A 23,836-nucleotide genomic window follows, 5' to 3' on the forward strand; every position below is an offset into this window, starting at 1 on the left:
TATGCTCTCTGTATGTGTGTATATATATCTCCTCATTATATGTTCCATTCTATATGCATCCGAAGAAGTGGGCTGTAGTCCACGAAAGCTTATGCTCTAATAAATTTGTTAGTCTCTAAGGTGCCACAAGTACTCCTGTTCTTCTTTTTGCGGATACAGACTAACACGGCTGTTACTCTGAAACATGGGATTCCCTAGTGATACCTGTCCATCAGGGGCAGTGAAGTCACTGATCCACAGGATCTGTGCCACCCCTCCGCTTTTAAACAGTCCCTTGGGGGAACCCCTTCAGTGGGCCAGACCTCAAAGGGTCCTGCTCTCCCTTAAGGTCAGGCCATGCGACCTCAACACCTACTAGACAGAACCACTGGGTTCCCAGCCTCCTGGGTCCTGCCCTGAGCTCTGCCCAGTGAGTGCAGCTGCCAGACGCTCCTGGTCAGAGACTTCTACACTCTTCAGGGATCCAGGCACCTCAGACAGGGTCTGCAGCGACACCAGCCGCCTGTGCAAAGCAGGCACCTGGAACACAGCCTGGGGAAGCCCTAGGTCAGCCCCAGGGAGCTGCGGTTTGGACGTTGTCCGTGCTGGCCAAGCCATTTCTGTCCCTTTGTCTCTGAGGCCCAAGTGAGCTCCCAGGCCTCTGCAAAGGCTGCTTTTATCCCAGCCTCCTGTCACCTCTCGCGCCATTGTCCTGGAGTTCAGTCCCCTGCCCGAGTTCGTCCTGGCCGCTTCCCCTGGCTGAGCATCCTCCCTTGAGCTGGGTCAGATTCAGCCAGGCCTAACACCCATCATCCCACCCCAGAGCGTTCCTGACACAAGCTCCAGGACCTGCCTTGCCCTGAGAGCAGCGGGTGACCCTTTGGCTGCCACTGGGTAGCAACACCTAGTCCAGTCACTGCCATGCCTGTCATTCATAAACCTGTTAGAGAATTTCCGCAGCGTCACAGGGGGTGCCCCAGTGAGGCCTGGCCTGCCCTGGTCCCTGCATGTTGGGGGAGGGGGCATGTGGGGTGCCCCAATGAGGCCTGGCCTGCCTCGGTCCCTATCCATCGGGGGAGAGGAGTATGTGGGGTGCCCCTGTGAGGCCCGGCCTGCCCCCATCCCCACCTGTTGGGGGAGGGGAGTACATGGGATGCCCCAGTGAGGCCCGGTGGGGGAGGGGGCACGTGGGGTGCCCCAGTGAGGCCCGGCTGCCCTGGTCCCCATCCATCATGGGAGGGAAATACGTTAGGGTTACCATATTTGCACAGTCAAAAAAGAGGACACGGGGGGGAGGAGCCCCGCTCTAGTCCTGCCCCGCCCCCAATCACTCCCTCCCACCCCCTGACTGCCCCCCTCAGAACTCCCAACTCCCCCCTGCTCCTTGTCCCCTGACTGCCCCCTCCTGGGACCCCTGCCACTAACTGCCCCCCTAGGACCTTACCTGTCCCCTGACTGCCCCGACCCTTATCCACACCCCCACCCCATATTCACAACCCCACCCCCAGACAGACCCCTGGGACTCCCATGCCCTATCCAACTGCTCTCTGCCCACTGACAGGACCCCCAGAACTCCTGACTCATTCCACCCCCTCTGCTCCCTGCCTGCCTCGACCCCTCTCCACACCCCTGCCCCCCTGACAGCCCCCCCAGAACCCCCAACCCATCTAACCCCCCCTGCTCCCTGTCCCTGACTGTCACAACCCCTCTCCACACCCCTGCCCCCCGACAGCCGCCCCCCCGAACTCCCGACCCATCCAACCCCCCGCCCCGCTCCCTGTCCCCCGACCAAGGCCGGCTTTAACAAGAGCCCAGGAATTGGGCTGCGCTCCGGCCGGAGTCGCGGGGTTTGGGGCCAGGCTGGAGATGCTCGACCGGGCCCGGGCCAGCTGCCCTGGGGCCCAAGCCGGGCCAGAGTCACTGGGGTCAGGGCCGGCGCGCTCGGCCGGAACCGGAGCCGCTGGGGCCGGGGGTGCTCAGCTGGCGCCGCTTGGCCGGAACTGGGGCAGGTGCCCCAGGGCCCGAGCCGGGCCAGGCTGGAGCCGCTGGGGCCGGCCGGGCCGGAGGTGCTTGGCCGGGGCTGGGCCGGGCCGGCCGCCCTGGGGCCCGAGCCGGGCTGGAGCTGCTGGGATCAGGGCCGGCGCGCTCGGCCGGAACCGAAGCCGCTGGGGCCGGGCCACGTTGCGCCTCCCCAGAGCCCTCCTCCTCGTGTCCCCCCTGCCCCAGTTTATCTGCTGCTGCTCGCAAAAATCTGATTGGCGGGAAGCAGGGGAGGGGGAAGAGCAGGGGGCGGAGCGTTCAGGGGACGGGAGGAGGGGGAAGACAGCTGCAGGGCCGGGGGCATACTAAGGCTGCAGGGGGTGGGGGGAGCCGAGAAGGGGCTTTGGCTGCCAAGCAGCACCGCTTTTCGATCTATAAATAGCCGACCGGGGGGAAATCCCGGACATTTTTAGATTTTTAGAAATCCCCCCCGGACGGCTCTTTATAGATCGAAAAGCCGGACATGTCTGGGGAAATCCGAACATATGGTAGCCCTAAAATACATGGGGTGCCCCAGTAGGCCCGGTTTGGGCCTTATTAAACTAAATCCCTGCCTGATTTAGTTGGGGTTGGTCCCGCTTTGAGCAGGGGGTGGGACTAGATACCTCCTGGGGTCCCTTCCAACCCTGATATTCTATGATTCAGGCAGTATGCGGGGTGTCCCAGTCCAGCTTATCTGTCCCTTCCCTCAGATGAACACGGAGTACAAGGCGGCACTGGCTGGACTGCAGGTGCAGGACATTGAGGAGTTGCGGAGCTACCGGTTACCACCAGCATCCATCCTCAGGGTGACGGATACCCTGTGCATGATGTTCAGCAAGGAGCCTGGCTGGGAGAGTGCCAAGCAGCTGCTGGGCCAAGAGGACTTCTACCAGGTGCCGGGAGGGGCTGTTGTATTGATTTAGATGGAGTCGGTGGGCCCAGTTGCTGTCCAGCATTGAGCAGCGTTAAACAAGTGTGAGGGCTGGCGGGCGGAGCCCTCTCCCTGCCTGGCACCACAGGCAGCACACCAGCAAACATCCCTGTAGCCCGTTAGTAGCGATACGGACGAGAGGGGAGGGAGCTGACCCTCACCTGTACAGCAGTGAATGAGGCTTTTGTTTGAGTGGCTTCCCTTCCCCTTTGCCTGTAGTTGAGCAAGTTTCAGCAGGAACCCCCTGGTTCAGCAGGCCTTCAGATGTATCAGAGATGCTGATAACGCTGCTTTTGGGGGTGTGACGATGCGGTTCTGGCGGGACCCAACTGAGAGTGCCAATTCAGGACAAATCGCTTAAAACAGGGCAGTTACAGCCCACGGCTGGGGTTTTTCCACCTCTAAGGCACCAAACCAGCCAGACTAAGAGGACTTCGGTCTCACCCCACTGGCTAACCACAAGTCTCACAAGCAATTCCCTTAGGCACTCCAGTTTCCCAGTATCACCACCAGTGCCACTCATTATGGGGACAAATGGTTATAAAAACCAATACCCCAGTAAAAGAAAAAAGGTTCTCTCGATCCCAAAAGATCAAGCCCCAGACCCAGGTCAATATACAAATCAGATTTTACCCACAAATCACGCTGTTGCCAGTCCTTTAGAATCTAAAATCTAAAGGTTTATTCATAAAAGGAAAAAGATCTAAATGAGAGCTAGAATTGGTTAAATGGAATCAATTACATACAGTAATGGCAAAGTTCTTGGTTCAGGCTTTCAGCAGTGATGGAATAAACTGCAGGTTTAAATCAAGTCTCTGGAACATCCCCAGCTGGGATGGGTCATTCAGTCCTTTGTTCAGAGCTTCAGAGGTAAGAAGCAGGATTGAAGACAAGATGGAGATGAGGCATCAGCCTTTTATAGTCTTTTCCAGGTGTAAGAACACCTCTTTGTCCTTACTTTAATTTATTTATTTATTTATTTATTACTGTGGAAAATTACAGCAAAATGGAGTCTGGAGTCACATGGGCAAGTCCCTGCACACTTTGCTGAGTTACAAGGCGTATCTGCCTTCTCTCAATGGGTCAATTGTATAGCTGATGGTCCTTAATGGGCCATCAAACCGGCTAGGCAGAGCTGACACCAACTTGTCTGGAGTGTCACCCAGAAGCATAGCATAATTTTGAAATACAGAAAGTATAGTCAGTACTTATAACTTTAAATACAAAAATGAGATGTGCATACTGATAGCATAATCATAATCACCAAGCCATAACCTTGTCTTAGACACCTTATTTGACCCCCTTTATACCAGGTTTGGTGCCACTACAGGACCTTGGTTGCAACAATGATCTATATGGTCCCAGATCGAATATTGATCAATAACGTCACAGGGGGAAAGCAAGGATGTGAGCTGAGAGGGGCTGGAGCTGCTGCTGCTGTACAGTCCCAGCCCATTTCAGCTCAGGTGGTGGCCAGGATCCAGCTGGAGCCAGGGTGGTGTGGGGGAGAGGATGTAGCTGGGTCCTTTTTGTCCCAGGTTGGTCAGGACATCCCTCAGGCCTAGTAGAGAAGGCCCCGGGTCCCAGGAGATGGTGGGCGCGGCAGATGCTGGTGACATTTGCTCGAGTAGCCTCCATCTGTTCTCCTCCTCCACCAAAGTCTCTCTAAGGACCCCAAAAGGCAGTGATGGCAGAATAGCCCACCCCCTCATTATTTTGTCCACCAATCAGGCCTAATATCCAGCACACCAATTTTAATTGATTAATTTCCAGTTCCACGTCATCTGATTTTTACCAAGCATGATTTTAACCCAGTCCTGGAGTTATATTCCCATGCCTTCTGCACCCCGGCAACGGGGTGACAGTACACCCCAGTTCCCAGGCTCCTCAGCACAAGGCACTAGACAGGTTTATAGGAACACCAGACTGGAGTTTATTGAGTGAAAATGCTTCAGATAAAAGCAAGTGCAAGGGAACATGAGTTTATAATTACACCTCTACCTCGATATAACGCTGTCCTTGGGAACCAAAAAATCTTACCGCGTTATAGGTGAAACCGCATTATATTGAACTTGCTTTGATCCACCGGAGTGCGCAGCCCCGCCCCCCCGGAGCGCTGTTTTACCGCGTTATATCCGAATTCTTGTTATATCGGGTCGCGTTATATCGGGGTAGAGGTGTAGCTTCATCCACAAAGATGACATCAGAATGCATTCAAATTTGGACATGTGTTTCTGAATAGACTGAAGTTCAGTTCGAGCCTGTGCAGTGAGATTGAGAGATTCAAGCTCATTTAAAGCCTTTCTCGCTGAATTCAAATGTTGCGCTATTGGTTGAACACCATCAATCCGTGCAGACCATCTAGTTTTGGACCTCCCATGCAGTGAAACAGGAAGATATTGCTTCAGAATTTCCCACCTTTGTGGACTGCTACTGAAGAGATTGTACATTTGCTGAACAGTTCCAAAGTAAGTAATTGCCTCCTTGCATGATTCAGCACAGTCAACACCTACAAGGTTTAGTGTGTGGTTTCCACAGCTGGAGAAAATACAGTTTGAATTATGCTCAAGCAGAACTGCTTGTACACCTTTGTACTTCCCAGCCATATTAGATCCATTGTCATAGGCTCGACCAATGCATAGCTCAAACTCGTTTCACAATCACCAATACATTGACTGGAACCAAAGAAAGCCAATCCCCAATCAGAAAGAAAAAGGATGACGTTCAGGATGCGCTCAAGACCCTATGGGGTCACAACCCACAGTTTGGGAACCACTGCAGTACAGTGACAGTGGTTTCGAAGAGAGGCTTGGCTTCATAGCAACGTCCTGAAATTCAAAATGATACAACTTACCTGCGTGGCATTTTACTCCTGGGGCAATTCTGCTCCACCAAATACAAAATTCTGCACACAATATTTTTAAATTCTGCAAAATTCGATATATTTTATTTGGTTAAAATAACAGCATATCATCGCGTCAGTTTCAATTATTTGGGTAATTTATTTCAAAATACCTGTCAGCAAGTTTGTAACAATACAGACAACAAAAATTAAATGTTTTTGAGAAATAGATTCCTTACTAGGCATATTAATACAGAACTGGATTTCCCGCCTTGGGGGAGTCGGAATAACTGAGGAGCTGAAGGGGAGGGAAGTAAATTGCTGGGAAGGAGCCTGAGTGTGAACCTGGAGGGTTGTTGGGTGTGGGTGGGAGAAGTATGGAAGACCCTGGCTGACCCCTAGCCTCTCCCAATCAGTGAGACATATCTGCCCCCATCCCCATGTGGACCAGTATCCCCTGACTCCCGAGTCCCATGTGTCTCTGCACCCCACTCAGCCACCCCCATGTACCCCCCGCTGCCCCTAGTTCCCATGTGGCCCTGTACCCCCTCAGTTAGCCAGCCCATCCCCATGTGACCATGCATGTGCCTGCCCCATGTGGTATTTCACCCCCACTCCCATTCCGCTCCCTCCCCAGTCTGTCCCCTCCACTAGCCCTTCTGAAACTCAGTCTGTGACACCCCCCCCAGCAGCCCCATGTGCCCTGCTCTGTCGCCCCCTCCCCCCCCATATCCAGTGTCTCCTCCCCTGGCCCCGCAGGCAGGGTGCTGTAAGGAACGCAGCCTCTCCTCTTCCTTCTCTGCAGCTGGCTGCTACGGCTGGTGATCCGGCTGCCCTCTGTTCTGGTGCCACAGTAGCCCCTGGTGGGCGAAAGGCGAAACTGCAGTGCCTCTCTGGCAGAGTGTATTTTCTGCAGAGAAAAAAAATCTGGGGGCGACATGAATTCTGCACATGCTCAGTGGTACAGAATCCCCCCAGGAGTAACCTTTCTACCTCCTATCAAAGATCTGAGTGTGCACGTAAGAACCAACAATACCACTGCCATGTTTTATGTAAACAGGGAGGAACCAGGTCAATGCTCTGGTGCAGGAAAGCAATGCACAATGTAACACTAATGGCAGTTCATCTTCCAGGCCTACACAACATGTTCGCAGACCATCTAAGCAGCATTTTCAGAATCACAAATGGTTCACAAAGGATTCAGGTGTCAAGTCCACTGTCAATCAGAGTGTGCGCCCCACATAGATCTTTTTATAGCTGAACAGAACAGGAAAGCCAAGTATTTTGTTCCAAGAGAGGACAGAGTCCAAGTTCTCAAAGAGATGCCTTCTTAATCTCGTGGGCTCAGGGCCTGTTGTATGCTTATCCCCCAGTTCCATGTGTGAAGGAAGGTCAAACGGTACAGGGCCTCAGCACTGGTTCATGGAACTCAGAAATCTCTGTGTGACACCTCCAGTATCGACACGTTTCTGTCAGACTTGATTACTCAGAACAATGGGAACATTTCATCCAGATGTATTGTCACGGCATGGAGAAGAATTGTTCTGTTGATGTACAGAGCCTATGGATTCAGCACAGAAAGCAGTCCGCAAGGACAATTTGTACTGCAGAAAAAAGCATTTGTTTTTCATCCAGGGCTTCACAACATGATCGTTCCCCAAGAGAGACACCAGAAAGCTTATGCTCCCAATACTTCTGTTAGTCTTAAAGGTGCCACAGGACCCTCTGTTGCTTTTTATATCCTTGAGTGTCTATTACCTTTAAAAAACCTCCTCTTTGTCACAAAGCACATTGTGTGTTCATTTGGCTGCTCTCTCTGGCTGTCATTCATCAATTCAGGATCATGCTGTTGTTTCTCATCCTTCAGTCAAAGAGTTTGAGAAAGCTCTTGTGAGAGTTTCCCCTCTGATAAGCTAACCCCCTCCCTTGTGGAATCTGAACGTGGTACGTACAGGTCTGATGGGACCCCCATTCGTGACATTGGCCTTTTTCTGTGAAGATGGCATTGCTCATTGCCATGACATTAGCATGGAGGGTCTGTGGACTGGAAGCTGTCCACGGGGGAACTTCATGTCTGACTTTTCCAAGCATAAAGTTACACTCTGGCCACACCCTACATTTCTCCCAAAGTAATCGCTGCTCTTCACGTCAGTCAGACCATTCACTTACCTCCTTTTTCCTGAAGCCTCGTTTAATCCACGGAGGTGCTGCCTTACCTACTGTCGTTGCTTTCTGAGCTGTCATGTTATTTGCCTGGAATAAAACGAGTCAGGCAGAGTCCCCTAGGCTATTCATATTGCCGAGAGAGCCAAGGGTCAGGCAGTCTGACTCAGAGACTCTTTATGTGATGTGGCCAATTTAGAACTCCCAGGTCATGTTAGGTCACATTCTCCCAGAGCCAGGCCACTTCTGCAGCCTCTCTTAGGGGAATGCCCATCACTGATCTATGGAGGGCTGCTATTTGAGTAGTACACATACTTTCACTGTTGCTCTTTGGTCATGCATCTTGTTCCTATGCCCAATTTGGGAGGGCTGTGTTTGCAGTCTTTGTCTAATTAGACTTGGAGTATCCTCCTCCATCTACTCTATCCTGCTTGGGAGCCACCGGAAGAGAACACATGTAAAGAAGCACTCAGAGAAAAGGAAAGTTACTGTTAGTAACTGGAGTTCTCTGAGGTGTGGTGTCTACATGTTTTTCCACAAGCCATTCTCCTTTCCCTGCTACTGCCAAGGCTTATCGCCTGGACTTGATAGTGGAGCAGGCGCTGAGGGTTGGTTGGTCACTCAGCCTCCTTCATACACTCGAGGAAGTAGAGGCTTGAGGTCATCAGGGGAGCAGGTGTGACGAGCGGACACTGCTCGCTGATCTCTGGTGCCAATGATGCATGCACCACTGTAGTGCTGCACACATACACAATGGGAAATGACTGCCTAGGAAGGAGTACTGCGGAAACAGATCTGGGGGTCAGAGTGGATCACAAGCTAAATATGAGTCAACAGTGTAACACTGCTGCAAAAAAAGCAAACATCATTCTGGGATGTATTAGCAGGGGTATTATAAGCAAGACACAAGAAGTAATTCTTCTGCCTCTGACTAGAAAAAATGAAAATAGAAAATTAATGGAGATATCCTATCTCCTAGAACTGGAAGGGACCTTGAAAGGTCATATGAGTCCAGCCCCCTGCCTTCATTAGCAGGACCAAATACTGATTTTGCCCCACATCCCTCTGTGACAATGCGGCTCTGGCGGAACCCAACTGAGAGTGCCAACTCAGGACAAATTGCTCAAATAGGGCAGTTACAGCCCAAGGCTGGGGTTTTTCCACCTCTAAGGCAAACCAATCCAGCCAGACTAAGACTTCGGTCTCACCCCACTGGCTAACTGCAAGTCTCACAAGCAATCTCCTTAGACACTCCAGTTTCCCAGTATTACCACCAGTGCCACTCGTTATGGGGACAAATGGTTATGAAAACCAATACCCCAGTAAAAGAAAAAGGTTCTCCTGATCCCAAAGGACCAAGCCCCAGACCCAGGTCAATATACAAATCAGATCTTACCCACAAATCACGCTGTTGCCAATCCTTTAGAATCTAAAATCTAAAGGTTTATTCATAAAAGGAAAAAGATAGAGATGAGAGTTAGAATTGGTTAAATGGAATCAATTACATACAGTAATGGCAAAGTTCTTGGTTCAGGCTTGCAGCAGTGATGGAATAAACTGCAGGTTCAAATCAAGTCTCTGGAATACATCCCCCGCTGCGATGGGTCCTCAGTCCTTTGTTCAAAGCTTCAGCTTGTAGCAAAGTTCCTCCAGAGGTATGAAGCAGGATTGAAGACAAGATGGAGATGAGGCATCAGCCTTATATAGTCTTTTCCAGGTGTAAGCACACCTCTTTGTTCTTACTGTGGAAAATTACAGCAAAATGGAGTCTGGAGTCACATGGGCAAGTTCCTGCATACTTTGCTTTGTCTCAAGGCATATTTGCCTTCTCTCAATGGGTCCATTGTATAGCTGACGGTCCTTAATGGGCCATCAAGCAGGCTAGGCAGAGCTAACACCAGTTTGTCTGGGATGTCACCCAGCAGCATAGCATAAGTTTGAAATACAGACAGTATAGAGCCAATATTTATAACTTCAACTACAAACTTGATACACACCTATAGACAGCATAATCATAACCAGTAAACCATAACCTTGTCTTAGACACCCCATTTGACCCCCTTTATACAAGATTTGCGTGCCACTACAGGACCTTGGTTGCAACAATGATCTATATGGTCCCAGATTATATCAATAACGTCACACCCCCAACGCAAAATTGATGCAGGAAGGGATGACACAAACATCACTGACTGCATCCCAAGAGCTCCCCATCCTTGGGTTTATCTCACTACGGCTAGTATTGGGGTTAGAAGCCATATCAGAGTATAACAGAAATGGTTTATCAAAATTGTGTTCAACAACATGATTGAACCTCTTTACAAACTCAAGGTAAAACTTGGTTAGAACAATAGTGGATTGGATCTGCTCTTGCAGCATGGTTCCTGTATGTCTCATGTGACCTTGCCAAGAGCTAAAGAAAACAGCTACTTTATCCACACGAGCTCGGGCAAATGTTTGGAACCCAATTAACATCAAATAAATGCAGATATTAATGATGTTCATAGTACAGGAATCTTGGCATTTAGCCGTGAAAGCAATATGGTAGTGTGCCTTAGTTTCCCTTCTCATACAGCACATTAGGTCTGGAATGTCTTTTCTCCTGTGAAAAGTTCCAATACTGTTTATAGGCATCAACTGTGAAACATCAGTATAACAAGGCCTTTTAACATAAAGTGTGTTCTCATGTATTCCTTTTAACATGTTCAAGGGATTTTCCAACCGATTAGGAACATTGTACATTCTTACAGTTCTTGGTAATAGCAACACCTTAGTTACAAAATCACTATTAGCATTAACAACAAATCCATTGCAAGTGTCCATCTACATTTATGGTTGTCATGCCACACCTTTGGCTCAATACCATTGGAGTTCGGACATTTTAGGGTTAACCTGTTGCTTCCCTTTGCAAAATGCAGTTTTCTCTTTCCTCCTTGTCCTGCAGGATCAAACCCTGATTTTTCTTGCTTACCAGAATTCACTGGCTGATGGGGTGGGCTCTCTGTGCTAACAGCTATTAGCAAGTCCTTCCCCTCCCAGCCAGACAAGTAATTTGCATTACCACAGACAGAAGCCAGTCCACCAGTTTTCATATCCTTAACTGCTATCATTTCCAAGACTGGACTCTGTCTTAAAGAGATACCACACAAATCCAAAGAGTTTGAGGGTGAGAGTTTGCCTGCTCTCCCCTGCATCCCCAAGCATTTAGCCATAAAACTGTTCTGCTTTGAAACACCAGTAACCAAATCTGTCCTCAGACCCTGAAGCACAGACTGCTCACTTAAAGAATTAGCATGGAGACAGTCCTGTTCCAACACCATTGTCTTCCCAACAAGCTGGCCACACACAGCCACTTGGTTATAGGGTTGCTCAACTTTCTTAACAGCTCTTACTCCATCTGAGACCTTCTCAAAGCTACCCACACTGGATCTTTCGAAAGGAAAGTCAGTGGATCCATTCACAACAGAAAATTTCTGGCTGTTAGGAACTGAAACTTCCTTGATTAAATCACTCTCACATCCTTCAGTTACAGGGAACTGCTTGCACAGCTTACCCTGAGGATTCCTTTCCCCAGGAGCTTTTCTAAGCAGCAAATCACCCCTCACAGAAATTTTGCCCTTACCCTCTTCACCTAGGGCTTGCTCTAAAGGAACACTTCCCTGAGCAATAACAGACTTTTTCTGGGTCTTACTTACATCCAGGATCACCTTTGGCCCATCAGGCAGATCTCTACACAATCCCCTTTCAGGCAAACCCATAGACTTCCTAGATAAAAGGTTAGAAACATTTCCCTTTCCTTTGCCACACACAAGTTCAGGAATTCTTTCCTTCTTGCTACAAGTTTCCACACCATCAGTAGATAACACAACCAAATTACCTTCCTGCTCTCCTTGTGCCCTGGCTAGGGTATTACCCTGATTAGACAGAGTTGCTACACCCTTTACCAACCATACACTAGCAACAGGCAAAATATAAGCACCAGAATTGTCTGGTCTCTGGGATTTTGCTAAGACACTAACTGGATGCAACCTAGTTACGGTGCCATTCTCCCCAGCAGACACAGACTTAGGATCATTCCCTTCCTGGGCTTTAGTTGAATTCAGAACCAATTCTGAGATAACTGCACTATTCTCAACCATCACAGGCTGAAAGGCACCTTCTGTCTGCTCCACAGACAAAGAAGAGCTGGAGACACCCTTTCTACCAGACACACAGCTCGGGATTTCATTTCCCTTGTCCCAGCACACAGGGCTGTTCACAGACAACTGCTTGGAGAATGAGGTAGCTTCCTCCATAGGCAAGTCAATTCCCCTGACAGATACAGGCACATTTCCTTCACTGTCACTATTCTCCACACAGGAAACAGGTAAGGTATAGGGACATTCATTTTCCACTATCCCTGCCTTCCCAAACTGCTGACTAGACAAAGCCATCCGCTCACAAGGCTGCCCAGGCTCCTCCAAACTTTTCCTGCCTTCCCCTCCTTTGTCCCAGCACACAGGGCTGATTACAGACAAAGACTGGGAGAGTGGGGCAGCTTCCTTACCAGGCACCTTGCCACTCCCAACAGATAAACTGCTCTTCTTACTACACTGAGCCACTGCCATCAAATCACAGTTACCCTTTTCAGGTTCACTTTTGCAAGCTGTACTAGCCACCAATGCATCACCCATCCAAAATCCACCCTTTCCTTCCTCAGTTAGGGCTTCCACCTGACCAGCCACTTTAATCTGCTCCAGAGAAACATTTTCCTGCCCAATAAGATTTTGCTGCTCTTGATTTAACTCCAGATTCACTTCTGAGACACTAGACCGACATTCAGAAACTTCATTTACAGACAAATAGCTCTTCTCAGACAAACCTTTGGAGCAACCCTCCCCAGGCAAATCATTGCCCACAATAGACACAGGTTTAAGATCATTCCTGTCCTGTGACTGACTACCTGGACTGAACAAAGCTTTAACATTTTCCCCAATCAAAAGATCCTTAGGCAATAACTTTTTTACACCAGCTATAACTTCATGCTTAGCACCATTCCATTCAAGGTGGATTCTGGCTAAAGGCACACGGACAGTAAACTCATAGAGGACTACAACATTCACACTCTGATTTGGTAAATAATCTTCCTCTTTGACAAGATCTGCTTTAACCAGAGTGATGTTAGAAGCCATCATTTGCCCTAAACAGCTTTTACCATTGATTTTTACATTCTCTGTGAATTTTTCATTACCACTCCCATACAGAGCATTGGCATAAGTTATGGAGCCACTCTTTACTGAACACACAGTAAAAGCATTTACATAAAAGGTGGCAGAATTGGGGTACATTTGGTTACACCCAGACAACTGCTCAGAGTTATACAACATACCAACATTGTTATAAACTGGACTTTCAAGAGGATACAATTTCTGCTTTTCTTCCCTTGCTTTTTTGACTGGGAGCTGAAATCTTTGCACTTTTGCCTCAGCTTCTAGTTCCTGCAATCGAATTTCTGCCAGTCTTTGTTCATGCTCAAGTTGCAGTTTACTTGCTGCCTTTTGCTTTTCAATTGCTTCTGCCTTCTGATCACTGGCCATTAACAGATCTCTCAGTTCTTGATTTGTAGCTTTCTTTCTAAAGCTTATCCCCTTTTCTGAACACAAATCTTTCAGGGCTTTTTTGTCAAGGCCCTCATATGCTCTTTGCTCACCCATTGCAACTGCTCTTTAACCAACCAAACTCTCAATCCCAAAATTCAAATTTGGATAACGTGGGGTTCTGATCCAAAGCTTAATTGACCTGGTTCTGTGGATCCTGCCGACTACGCCACTGTGACAATGCGGTTCTGGCGGAACCCAACTGAGAGTGCCAACTCAGGACAAATTGCTCAAACAGGGCAGTTACAGCCCAAGGCTGGGGTTTTTTCCACCTCTAAGGCAAACCAAACCAGCCAGACTAAGAGGACTTCGGTCTCACCCCACTGGCTAACCGCAAGTCTCTCAAGCAATCTCCTTAGACACTCCAGTTTCCCAGTATTACCACCAGTGCCACTCGTTATGGGGACAAATGGTTATGAAAACCAATACCCCAGTAAAAGAAAAAGGTTCTCCTGATCCCAAAGGACCAAGCCCCAGACCCAGGTCAATATACAAATCAGATCTTACCCACAAATCACGCTGTTGCCAATCCTTTAGAATCTAAAATCTAAAGGTTTATTCATAAAAGGAAAAAGATAGAGATGAGAGTTAGAATTGGTTAAATGGAATCAATTACATACAGTAATGGCAAAGTTCTTGGTTCAGGCTTGCAGCAGTGATGGAATAAACTGCAGGTTCAAATCAAGTCTCTGGAATACATCCCCCGCTGCGATGGGTCCTCAGTCCTTTGTTCAAAGCTTCAGCTTGTAGCAAAGTTCCTCCAGAGGTATGAAGCAGGATTGAAGACAAGATGGAGATGAGGCATCAGCCTTATATAGTCTTTTCCAGGTGTAAGCACACCTCTTTGTTCTTACTGTGGAAAATTACAGCAAAATAGAGTCTGGAGTCACATGGGCAAGTTCCTGCATACTTTGCTTTGTCTCAAGGCATATTTGCCTTCTCTCAATGGGTCCATTGTATAGCTGACGGTCCTTAATGGGCCATCAAGCAGGCTAGGCAGAGCTAACACCAGTTTGTCTGGGATGTCACCCAGCAGCATAGCATAAGTTTGAAATACAGACAGTATAGAGCCAATATTTATAACTTCAACTACAAACTTGATACACACCTATAGACAGCATAATCATAACCAGTAAACCATAACCTTGTCTTAGACACCCCATTTGACCCCCTTTATACAAGATTTGCGTGCCACTACAGGACCTTGGTTGCAACAATGATCTATATGGTCCCAGATTATATCAATAACGTCACACCCTCAACTGGAGTATTGTGTCCAGTTCTGGGTGACACATTTCAGGAAGGATTTGGACAAATTGGAGAAAGTCCAGAGAAGAGCAACAAAAATGATTAAAGGTCTAGAAATCATGACCTATGAGGGAAGAGTGAAAAAATTTGGTTTGTTTAGTCTGGAGAAGAGAAGACTGAGAGGGGACATGATAACAGTTTTCAAGTACGTAAAAGGTTGTTTCAAGGAGGAGGGAGAAAAAAATTTTTTCTTAACCTCTGAGGACAGGACAAGAAGCAATGGGCTTAAAATGCAGCAAGGGAGGTCTAGGTTGGACATTAGAAAAACTTCCTGACTGTCAGGGTGATTAAGCATTGGAATAAATTGCCCAGGGAGGTTGTGGAATCTCCGTCATTGGGGATTTTTAAGAGCAGGCTGGACAAACACCTGTCAGGGATGGTCTAGATAATACTGAGTCCTGCCATGGGTGCCGGGGACTGGACTAGCCAACCTCTCGAGGTCCCTTCCAGTCCTACGATTCGATGGTTCTGTGAAGACAAGCCCGGCATGGAACTGGCAGGAATGAGGTGGTTTGACTCAAGCAGCAGCCTGATTGGAAACCCAAGTCAATAACAAATTGAATAAAGTCTACACACGTGAATGGAAGCTCTGAAGAGACAATAGAAACCCCAATAGCTGGGACAGTCACCCCAGCAACCAACAGCCAAGAGGACGGCCATTTCCCCCACCTCTCGGCAGGAAAGCAGGGCAAAGGCCCCAAGCTGGAGAAACAAGGCAAGGGGTCAGGGCCAGCTCTCAGAGACACGGGGGGGCTGGCTACAGACAGAGAAAGGGACCAAGACAGAGGAAGGGAAGATGGTACCTGCAGGAGCCTGGCTCCAGGGAGCCCTGGCGTGGGCCAGTCTGAACTCTCACCCTTTGCCTCTCTGTGATGGCCTAAGGACTTTCAGGTGACTGATAAATTGTTACCTTGTTTGGGAAGGCTGCCTGGTGGTGCTGCACAGACTCATTAAGAGTGTAATCAGGGGAATGGTCCTGCTATTGTGAGGAGCTTTCCTGGCTTATACACCAAAGGAGCCGAGTCCTCGCTCCCGCTCCCGCTCCCGCTCCCTTACCCAGCGGCCTGCCTGACTCGGACCCCTGACCAGGCTGGGCCCAGGATTCCTGGGGCTCGACCCCCAATCCGGCTGTCGTACTTAGGACAGGGCTTGGGTGTCCCCACTCCGGGGGGCTCTGTCCTGACCCACTGATCATTGCATACAGTTCAAAGCAAACACGATTTATTACACAGCAAGTCCTTAAAAAGAAGTAGAAACTGGGAAAGGTGGAGGGAAAAGCCGTCACCCCGCTCTGTGGCAGGGAATGCCAGGGCAGTGCACAGTCTGTTCCTCACCCGGCCCAGGCCCTGCCCAGGCCCTCGCTGTGCCGCAGGTCGGACACTCTCTCTGGTGGTGGCCACACGCCCTCAGGCTCTAGGGGGCAGCCCCCCCCCGCCCGTGGGGGTTACAAGCCCCCTCCCAGTCTGGGCTGCAAGGCCTCTTGGCCTGGGGGCATCTCCCTGCGCTGGGCCCTCTGCCCAGGGTCTCTCTCACTCTGCCCAGCCGGCGGCTCAGGCACTCGGCTCCGGACGGCTGCAGCCCCAGCCCCACCCCCAGCTCCCAGTCCCCAGGCCCCCCCCACCGCCCCCCACCAGATCCAGCTCCCAGCCCCACTGCTGCTCTGCCTCCAGCTCCCTGGGCTGCCCCTCTGGCTCTGGCCCCCCTGTCTCTGGCTGCGGCTCTGCTCCCAGCTCAGCCCAGGCCCCTGCTCCCCCCTTAGCTTGGCTCCTCTGGCTCAGGCCCCCCCTTGGCCTACCCGCCCTGTCAATCAGGCTGACTGGAAGTGTTGGCCTCTCCCCATTGCCCGTGGGGTCTGTCAGTCTCAGGGGCCTGGCTTCCCATCAACCCCCCCCCCTTCCTTTTGGTGCTGGGAGAGGGCCAATCAACCCCCCCTCAGTGTCAGTGAGGGGCCAACACCCCCCAACACGAGCATTGCACCCTGAAGGGGACAGTATAAGTCTCCCACTGGATTCTGGCTTGGCCGGATTCTCTGCAGGTGTGACGTTATTGACATAAATTGGGACCGTATAGATCATTGTTGCAACCAAGGTCCTGTAGTGGCACCCAAATCTTGTATAAAGGGGGTCAAATGGGGTGTCTAGGACAAGGTTATGGTTTACTGGTTATGATTATGCTGTCTATATGTGTGTATCAGTTTTGTAGTCGAAGTTATGAATATTGGCTCTATACTGTCTGTATGGCAAACTTATGCTATGCTTCTGGGTGACATCCCAGACAAGCTGAGATGAGCTCTGCCTAGCCTGCTTGATGGCCCATTAAGGACCATCAGCTATACAATGGACCCATTGAGAGAAGGCAGATACGCCTTGTAACTCAGCAAAGTATGCAGGGACTGGCCCATGTGACTCCAGACTCCATTTTGCTGTAATTTTCCACAGTAAGAACAAAGAGGTGATCTTACACCTGGGAAAGACTATATAAGGCTGATGCCTCATCTCCATCTCGTCTTCAATCCTGCTTCTTACCTCTGGAGGAACTTTGCTACAAGCTGAAGCTCTGAACAAAGGACTGAATGACCCATCCCAGCTGGGGATGTATTCCAGAGACTTGATTTGAACCTGCAGTTTATTCCATCGCTGCTGCAAGCCTGAACCAAGAACTTTGCCATTACTGTATGTAATTGATTCCATTTAACCAATTCTAACTCTCATCTCTATCTTTTTCCTTTTATGAATAAACCTTTAGATTTTAGATTCTAAAGGATTGGCAGCAGCGTGATTTGTGGGTAAGATCTGACTTGTATATTGACCTGGGTCTGGGGCTTGGTCTTTTGGGATCAGGAGAACCTTTTTCTTTTACTGGGGTATTGGTTTTCATAATCATTTGTCCCCATAACGTGCGGCACTGGTGGTAATACTGGGAAACTGGAGTGTCTAAGGAGATTGCTTGTGAGACTTGCGGTTAGCCAGTGGGATGAGACCGAAGTCCTCCTAGTCTGGCTGGTTTGGTTTGCCTTAGAGGTGGAAAAACCCCAGCCTTGGGCTGTAACTGCCCTGTTTGAGCAATTTTGTCCTGAGTTGGCGCTCTCAGTTGGGTTCCGCCAGAACCGCATTGTCACAGTGGCGTAGTCGTGCTTGGATCCACAGAACCAGGTCAATTAAGCTTTGGGTCAGAACCCCACGCTGTCCAAATTTGAATTTTGGGATTGAGAGTTTTGTTGGTTAAAGAGCTGCTGCAATGGCTGAGCAAAGAGCATATGAGGGACTTGGCAAAAAAGCCCTGGAAAATTTGTGTTCTGAAAAGACGATAAGCTTTAGAAAGAAAGCTACAAAGGAAGAACTGAGAAATCTGTTAATAGCCAGTGATCAGGGGGCAAGAGCACAGCCCTTACCTGAGGCTGCAGAAGATGCAGAAAAAATTAGGATGCAAAAGGCAACAAGTAAACTGCAATTTGAGCATGAACAGAAGCTAGCAGATCTTCGATTGCTGGAGAAGCAAAAAATAGCAGAGTTAGAGAGAGAGAGAAAGAGGCTGATGAGAGAGAAGAGAGAGCTCGTAAGGGGCGTCTAGAGCTGCTCGCTGCTGAGCAGGAGACTCACAAGATGGAACAGGAGACTCACAGGATGGAACAGGAGACGGCCAGACTTCAGCTCCAAGTAATGGAAGAGCGGAGAAAGTCATCCCCACCTGGTACTCCACTTCCCCCCCCGCCATGAGAAAAACTGGGAAAGGATGTGTCCCATTTACAGTGATACTGAGGATATAGAGGAGTTTTTGTCTACCTTTGAACGCCTCTGCAATCTGTACCAGATCCCTGAGGGTCAGCGAATGCCTGTCCTGCTGACCAGACTGACTGGAAAAGCCAGGGAGGTATTCAATGACTTGGGGGAACAAGAAGCCTTAGATAATGAGCGGTTTAAGGATTCTGTGTTAAGGCGGTTCAAGGTTACTCCTGAATCTTACAGAGTTAAGTTTAGAGAGTTTAAAATGTCTAAGGATTGTACTTTTGTAGAATGTGCTCATAAGCTGATGGGTTTTGTTAAAAAGTGGGTTATGGGAGCCAAGGCGCATGGGAGTTTTGAAAAACTGCTGGATTTAATAACTTTGGAACAGTTCTTAGATATTGTGCCTGACCATGTGAGAGCAGCTGTGTGTGACAGGGACCCTGAGTCAGTCCTACGGGCAGCAGAGATTGCAGATGCCCATACCCAAAACAGGGCTCGAGAAGGGTGTAAAACCCCGGGGAAAACTAATCACCATTCTCCCCAGTTCAAGAGGAGGGAAGGATTTAAAAATAAACCTGACTCTTCTAAAGGAGTTCAAGGGGGCCCGGAGGGTAGGAACTCACATCCCAGGACGGAACAGGTTACATGCTATCACTGTGGTATGCTGGGCCACATGAGACCAGACTGCCCGACACGGAAGGGCAGCCCAAAACCAGCAACCCCAAATGCCACGGCCAGTGCTAACCCTGTTGTTGTAAACTCACAGGCAAGCTACACAGAGCCCAGCATTGGTGCCCTGTGTGCAAATGCTGTTTCTGTGGTCTCTGAAGGATTTGACCTTAAAACTCACATTAAAGCTAAATATGGGGGAAATAACGCAGAGTTTATTAGCAGTGCAGAAGTGAATGGAGTGAGGTGTATGGCATGGAGGGACACCGCAGCAGATATTACTCTGGTTAAAGCAAGTCTTGTCAGGAAGGAAGATTATTTGCCAGGTGAAGATGTAACTGTTGTAGCCTTATCTAAGTATTTTGTCAGGGTTCCTTTGGCTAAAATCCATCTGAAATGGAAGGGATTGGAGGGCACCATGGTTGTGGGAGTAAAAGACATAATCCCTAAGGATATTATGATTGGAAATGATATTAAAGCTATGGTCAGTCAAATTAATACAAACCAGGCACAGGAGAGGATTGATCCTAAGGTTGTGCCTATGGAGGGTTTCTCCAAAAGTTTGTCTTTGGAAAGTAGCTGTTTGGCTGTGAATGAAGTTTCTGAATATCTATCTAATGTCTCAGAAGTAAATCTGGAGTTAGATCAAGCGAAAGGAGAGGAGAACAAGGAGATTTTGGATGAGCCTAGGCAGTCTTGTGAGCTGATGGCTTTATCTAGTCAGCAGTTTGGGGAGGCAAGGAGAGTGGAAGATGAGTGTCCCTATTCCTTATCTGTTTCCTGTGCGAAGAATAGTGACAGTGAAGGAAATGTGCCTGTGTCTATCAGGGGTATTGACTTGCCTATGGAGGAAGCTACCCCAGTCTCCAAGCAGTTGTCTGTGAACAGCCCGGTGTGCTGGGACAAGGGAAATGAAATCCCAAACTGTATGTCTAGTAAAGGAAAATGCGTCTCCAACTCTTTTTTGTCTGTGGAGCAGACAGAAGGTGCCTTTCGGCCTGTGATGGTTGAGAGTAATTTAGTTGTCTCAGAGTTGGTTCTGGATTCAACTAAAGCCCAGGAAGGGAATGGTCCTAAGTTTGCATCTGCTGGGGAGAATGGCACCGTAACTAGGTTGCATCCAGTTAGTGTCTTAGCAAAATCCCAGAGACCAGACAATTCTGGTGCTTGTATTTTGCCTGTTGCTCATGTGTGGTTGGAGAAGGGTGTAACAACTCTGTCTGATCAGGGTGATACCCTAGCCAGGGCACAAGGAGAGCAGAAAGGTAATTTGGTTGTGGTACCTACGGACAGTTTAACAACTTGTAGCAAAAAGGAAAAAATTCCTAAGCTGGTGTGTGGCAAAGAGAAGGGAAATATTTCTAACCTTTTATCTAGGAAGTCTATGCGTTTGCCTGAAAGGGGATTGTGTAGAGATCTGCTTGATGGGCCAAAGGTGATCCTGAATGTAAGTAAGACCCAGACAGAGTCTGTTGTTGCTCAGGAAAGTGTTCCTTTAGAGCAAGCCCTAGGTGAAGAGGGTAAGGGCAGAATTTCTGTGAGGGGTGAATTGCTGCTTAGAAAAGCTCCTGGAGAAAAGAATCCTCATGGTAATCGGTGCAAGCAGTTCCCTGCAACTGAAGGGTGTGAGAGTGATTTAATCAAGGAAGTTTCAGTTCCTAGCAGACAAAAATTGTCTGTTGTGAATGGATCCACTGACTTTCTTTTTAAAAGATCCAGTGTGGGTAGCTTTGAGAAGGTCTCAGAGGAAGTAAAAGTTGTTAAGGAATTGAGGCAGCCCTATAACCAAGTGGCTGTGTGGGGCCAACATGTTGGGGAGATAATGGTGTTGGAACAGGAATGTCGCCACTCTGATTCTTTAAATGAGCAGTTTGTGCTTCAGGGTTTGAGGACAGATTTGGTTACTTATGTGTCAGAGCAGAGCAGTTTTATGGCGAAATGCTTGAGGATGCAGGGGAGAGCAAGCAAACTCTCACCCGCAAACTCTTTGGATTTGTGTGGTATCTCTTTAAGACGGAGTCCAGCCTTGCAAATTATAGCAGTTACGAATATGAAAACTGGTGGACTGGCTCTGGTCTGGGATAGTGCAAATTACTTGCCTGGCTGGGAAAGGGAGGACTTGCTAATAGCTGTTAGCACAGAGAGCCCACCCCATCAGCCAGTGAATTCGGTTAAGCAAGAAAAATCAGGGTTTGATCCTGCTGGACAAGGGGGAAAGAGAAAAATGAATTTTGCAAAGGAAAGCCACAGGTTAACCCTAAAATGCCCAAACTCCAATGGTATTGAGCCAAAGGTGTGGCATGACAAACATGATTGTAGATGGACACTTGCAATGAACTTGTTGTTATTGCTAAATTTTGTAATGAATGTGTTGCTATTGCCACAGACTGTAAAAATGTACAATGTGACTAATCTTTTGGAGAATCCCTTGAACGTGTTAAAAGGAATACATGAGAACACACGTTATGTTAAAAGGCCTTGTTACACGGGGGTTTCACAGTTCATGCCTATAAACAATATGGGAACTTTTCACAGGGGAAAAGACATTCCAGACCTAATGTGCTGTATGAAAAGGAAGACTGAGGCACACTACCATATTGCTTTCATGGCTAAATGCCAAGATTCCTGGACTATGAAGAACATTAATATTTGCATTTATTCGATGTTAATTGGGTTCCAAACATTTGCCCGAGCTTGTATGGATAAAGTAGCGGTTTTCTTTAGCTCTTGGCAAGATCACATGGCACATACAGGAACCATGCTGCCAGAGCAGATCCAAGCCACTATTGTTCTAACTAAGTGTTACCTTGAGTTTGTAAAGAGGTTCAATCATGTGGTTGAACATGATTTTGATAAACCATTTCTGTTATACACTGGTACGGCTTCTAACCCAATACTAGCTGTAGTGGGACAGAACCCAGGATGGGGAGCTCTTGGGATGCAGTCAGTGATGTTTGTGTCATCCCTTCCTGCATCAATTTTGCGTTGGGGGTGTGACGTTATTGACATAAATTGGGACCGTATAGATCATTGTTGCAACCAAGGTCCTGTAGTGGCACCCAAATCTGGTATAAAGGGGGTCAAATGGGGTGTCTAGGACAAGGTTATGGTTTACTGGTTATGATTATGCAGTCTATATGTGTGTATCAGTTTTGTAGTTAAAGTTATGAATATTGGCTCTATACTGTCTGTATGGCAAACTTATGCTATGCTTCTGGGTGACATCCCAGACAAGCTGAGATGAGCTCTGCCTAGCCTGCTTGATGGCCCATTAAGGACCATCAGCTATACAATGGACCCATTGAGAGAAGGCAGATACGCCTTGTAACTCAGCAAAGTATGCAGGGACTGGCCCATGTGACTCCAGACTCCATTTTGCTGTAATTTTCCACAGTAAGAACAAAGAGGTGTTCTTACACCTGGAAAAGACTATATAAGGCTGATGCCTCATCTCCATCTCGTCTTCAATCCTGCTTCTTACCTCTGGAGGGACTTTGCTACAAGCTGAAGCTCTGAACAAAGGACTGAATGACCCATCCCAGCTGGGGATGTATTCCAGAGACTTGATTTGAACCTGCAGTTTATTCCATCGCTTCTGCAAGCCTGAACCAAGAACTTTGCCATTACTGTATGTAATTGATTCCATTTAACCAATTCTAACTCTCATCTCTATCTTTTTCCTTTTATGAATAAACCTTTAGATTTTAGATTCTAAAGGATTGGCAGCAGCGTGATTTGTGGGTAAGATCTGACTTGTATATTGACCTGGGTCTGGGGCTTGGTCCTTTGGGATCAGGAGAACCTTTTTCTTTTACTGGGGTATTGGTTTTCATAACCATTTGTCCCCATAACGTGCGGCACTGGTGGTAATACTGGGAAACTGGAGTGTCTAAGGAGATTGCTTGTGAGACTTGCGGTTAGCCAGTGGGATGAGACCGAAGTCCTCCTAGTCTGGCTGGTTTGGTTTGCCTTAGAGGTGGAAAAACCCCAGCCTTGGGCTGTAACTGCCCTGTTTGAGCAATTTTGTCCTGAGTTGGCGCTCTCAGTTGGGTTCCGCCAGAACCGCATTGTCACAGCAGGCAACATGGCGGGAGACAGGGGTCGCTGGCACCCGAAGGCCCAATTTTGGAGTGTTGAAGGTCACCGGCCTGTCCCCATGGAGCTGTGTGGGTCCTGGGTGACTCCCAAGGACATAGACAAGAGTCCGTGACAGATGGATAGTTCGTAAAACCATTCCCACATTCATCACATCCCCCACGTCTCTAGGGCATGCCGTGCAACGTCCCTCACCTGCCGGAGGCAGAGGAGAGCCCGCTGCTCTGCGGGGAGCTCTGTGGTACAGCCCTGCAGTGGGACTGGGGGCCCGCTGGACCCGCTTCCATTAGGGTGGCCAGTCTTGGTTGGACATATTCCTGGAGGGGCCATCCCATGACATAAGCTTCAATTAAAGAGTCACCTTTAATTCCTGGAGACTCCAGGACAAGCCCTGGAATCTATGGCAACCCTGCCTGCCATGATAGTCGAGGTGGATAACATGCACTTTGTGGGCGGCAAAACAACC

The 23,836-nt window shown here is 48.6% G+C and overlaps 1 protein-coding gene across 1 annotated transcript in view; it reads left to right on the forward strand.

Annotated features, from left to right (window-relative positions):
• The window catches only part of LOC128823074 (dynein heavy chain domain-containing protein 1-like), an 89,552-nt gene that overhangs the window by 43,977 nt on the left and 21,739 nt on the right, over nt 1-23,836 (forward strand). The window contains exon 19 of the mRNA XM_054005186.1: nt 2,712-2,894. Coding sequence (XP_053861161.1) covers nt 2,712-2,894 — 183 coding nt within the window. The remainder of the gene's footprint in view (nt 1-2,711; nt 2,895-23,836) is intronic.

The sequence above is a fragment of the Malaclemys terrapin genome, chromosome 1, assembly GCF_027887155.1.
Source record: "Malaclemys terrapin pileata isolate rMalTer1 chromosome 1, rMalTer1.hap1, whole genome shotgun sequence".
In the NCBI taxonomy this organism is placed as follows: Eukaryota; Metazoa; Chordata; order Testudines; family Emydidae; genus Malaclemys; species Malaclemys terrapin.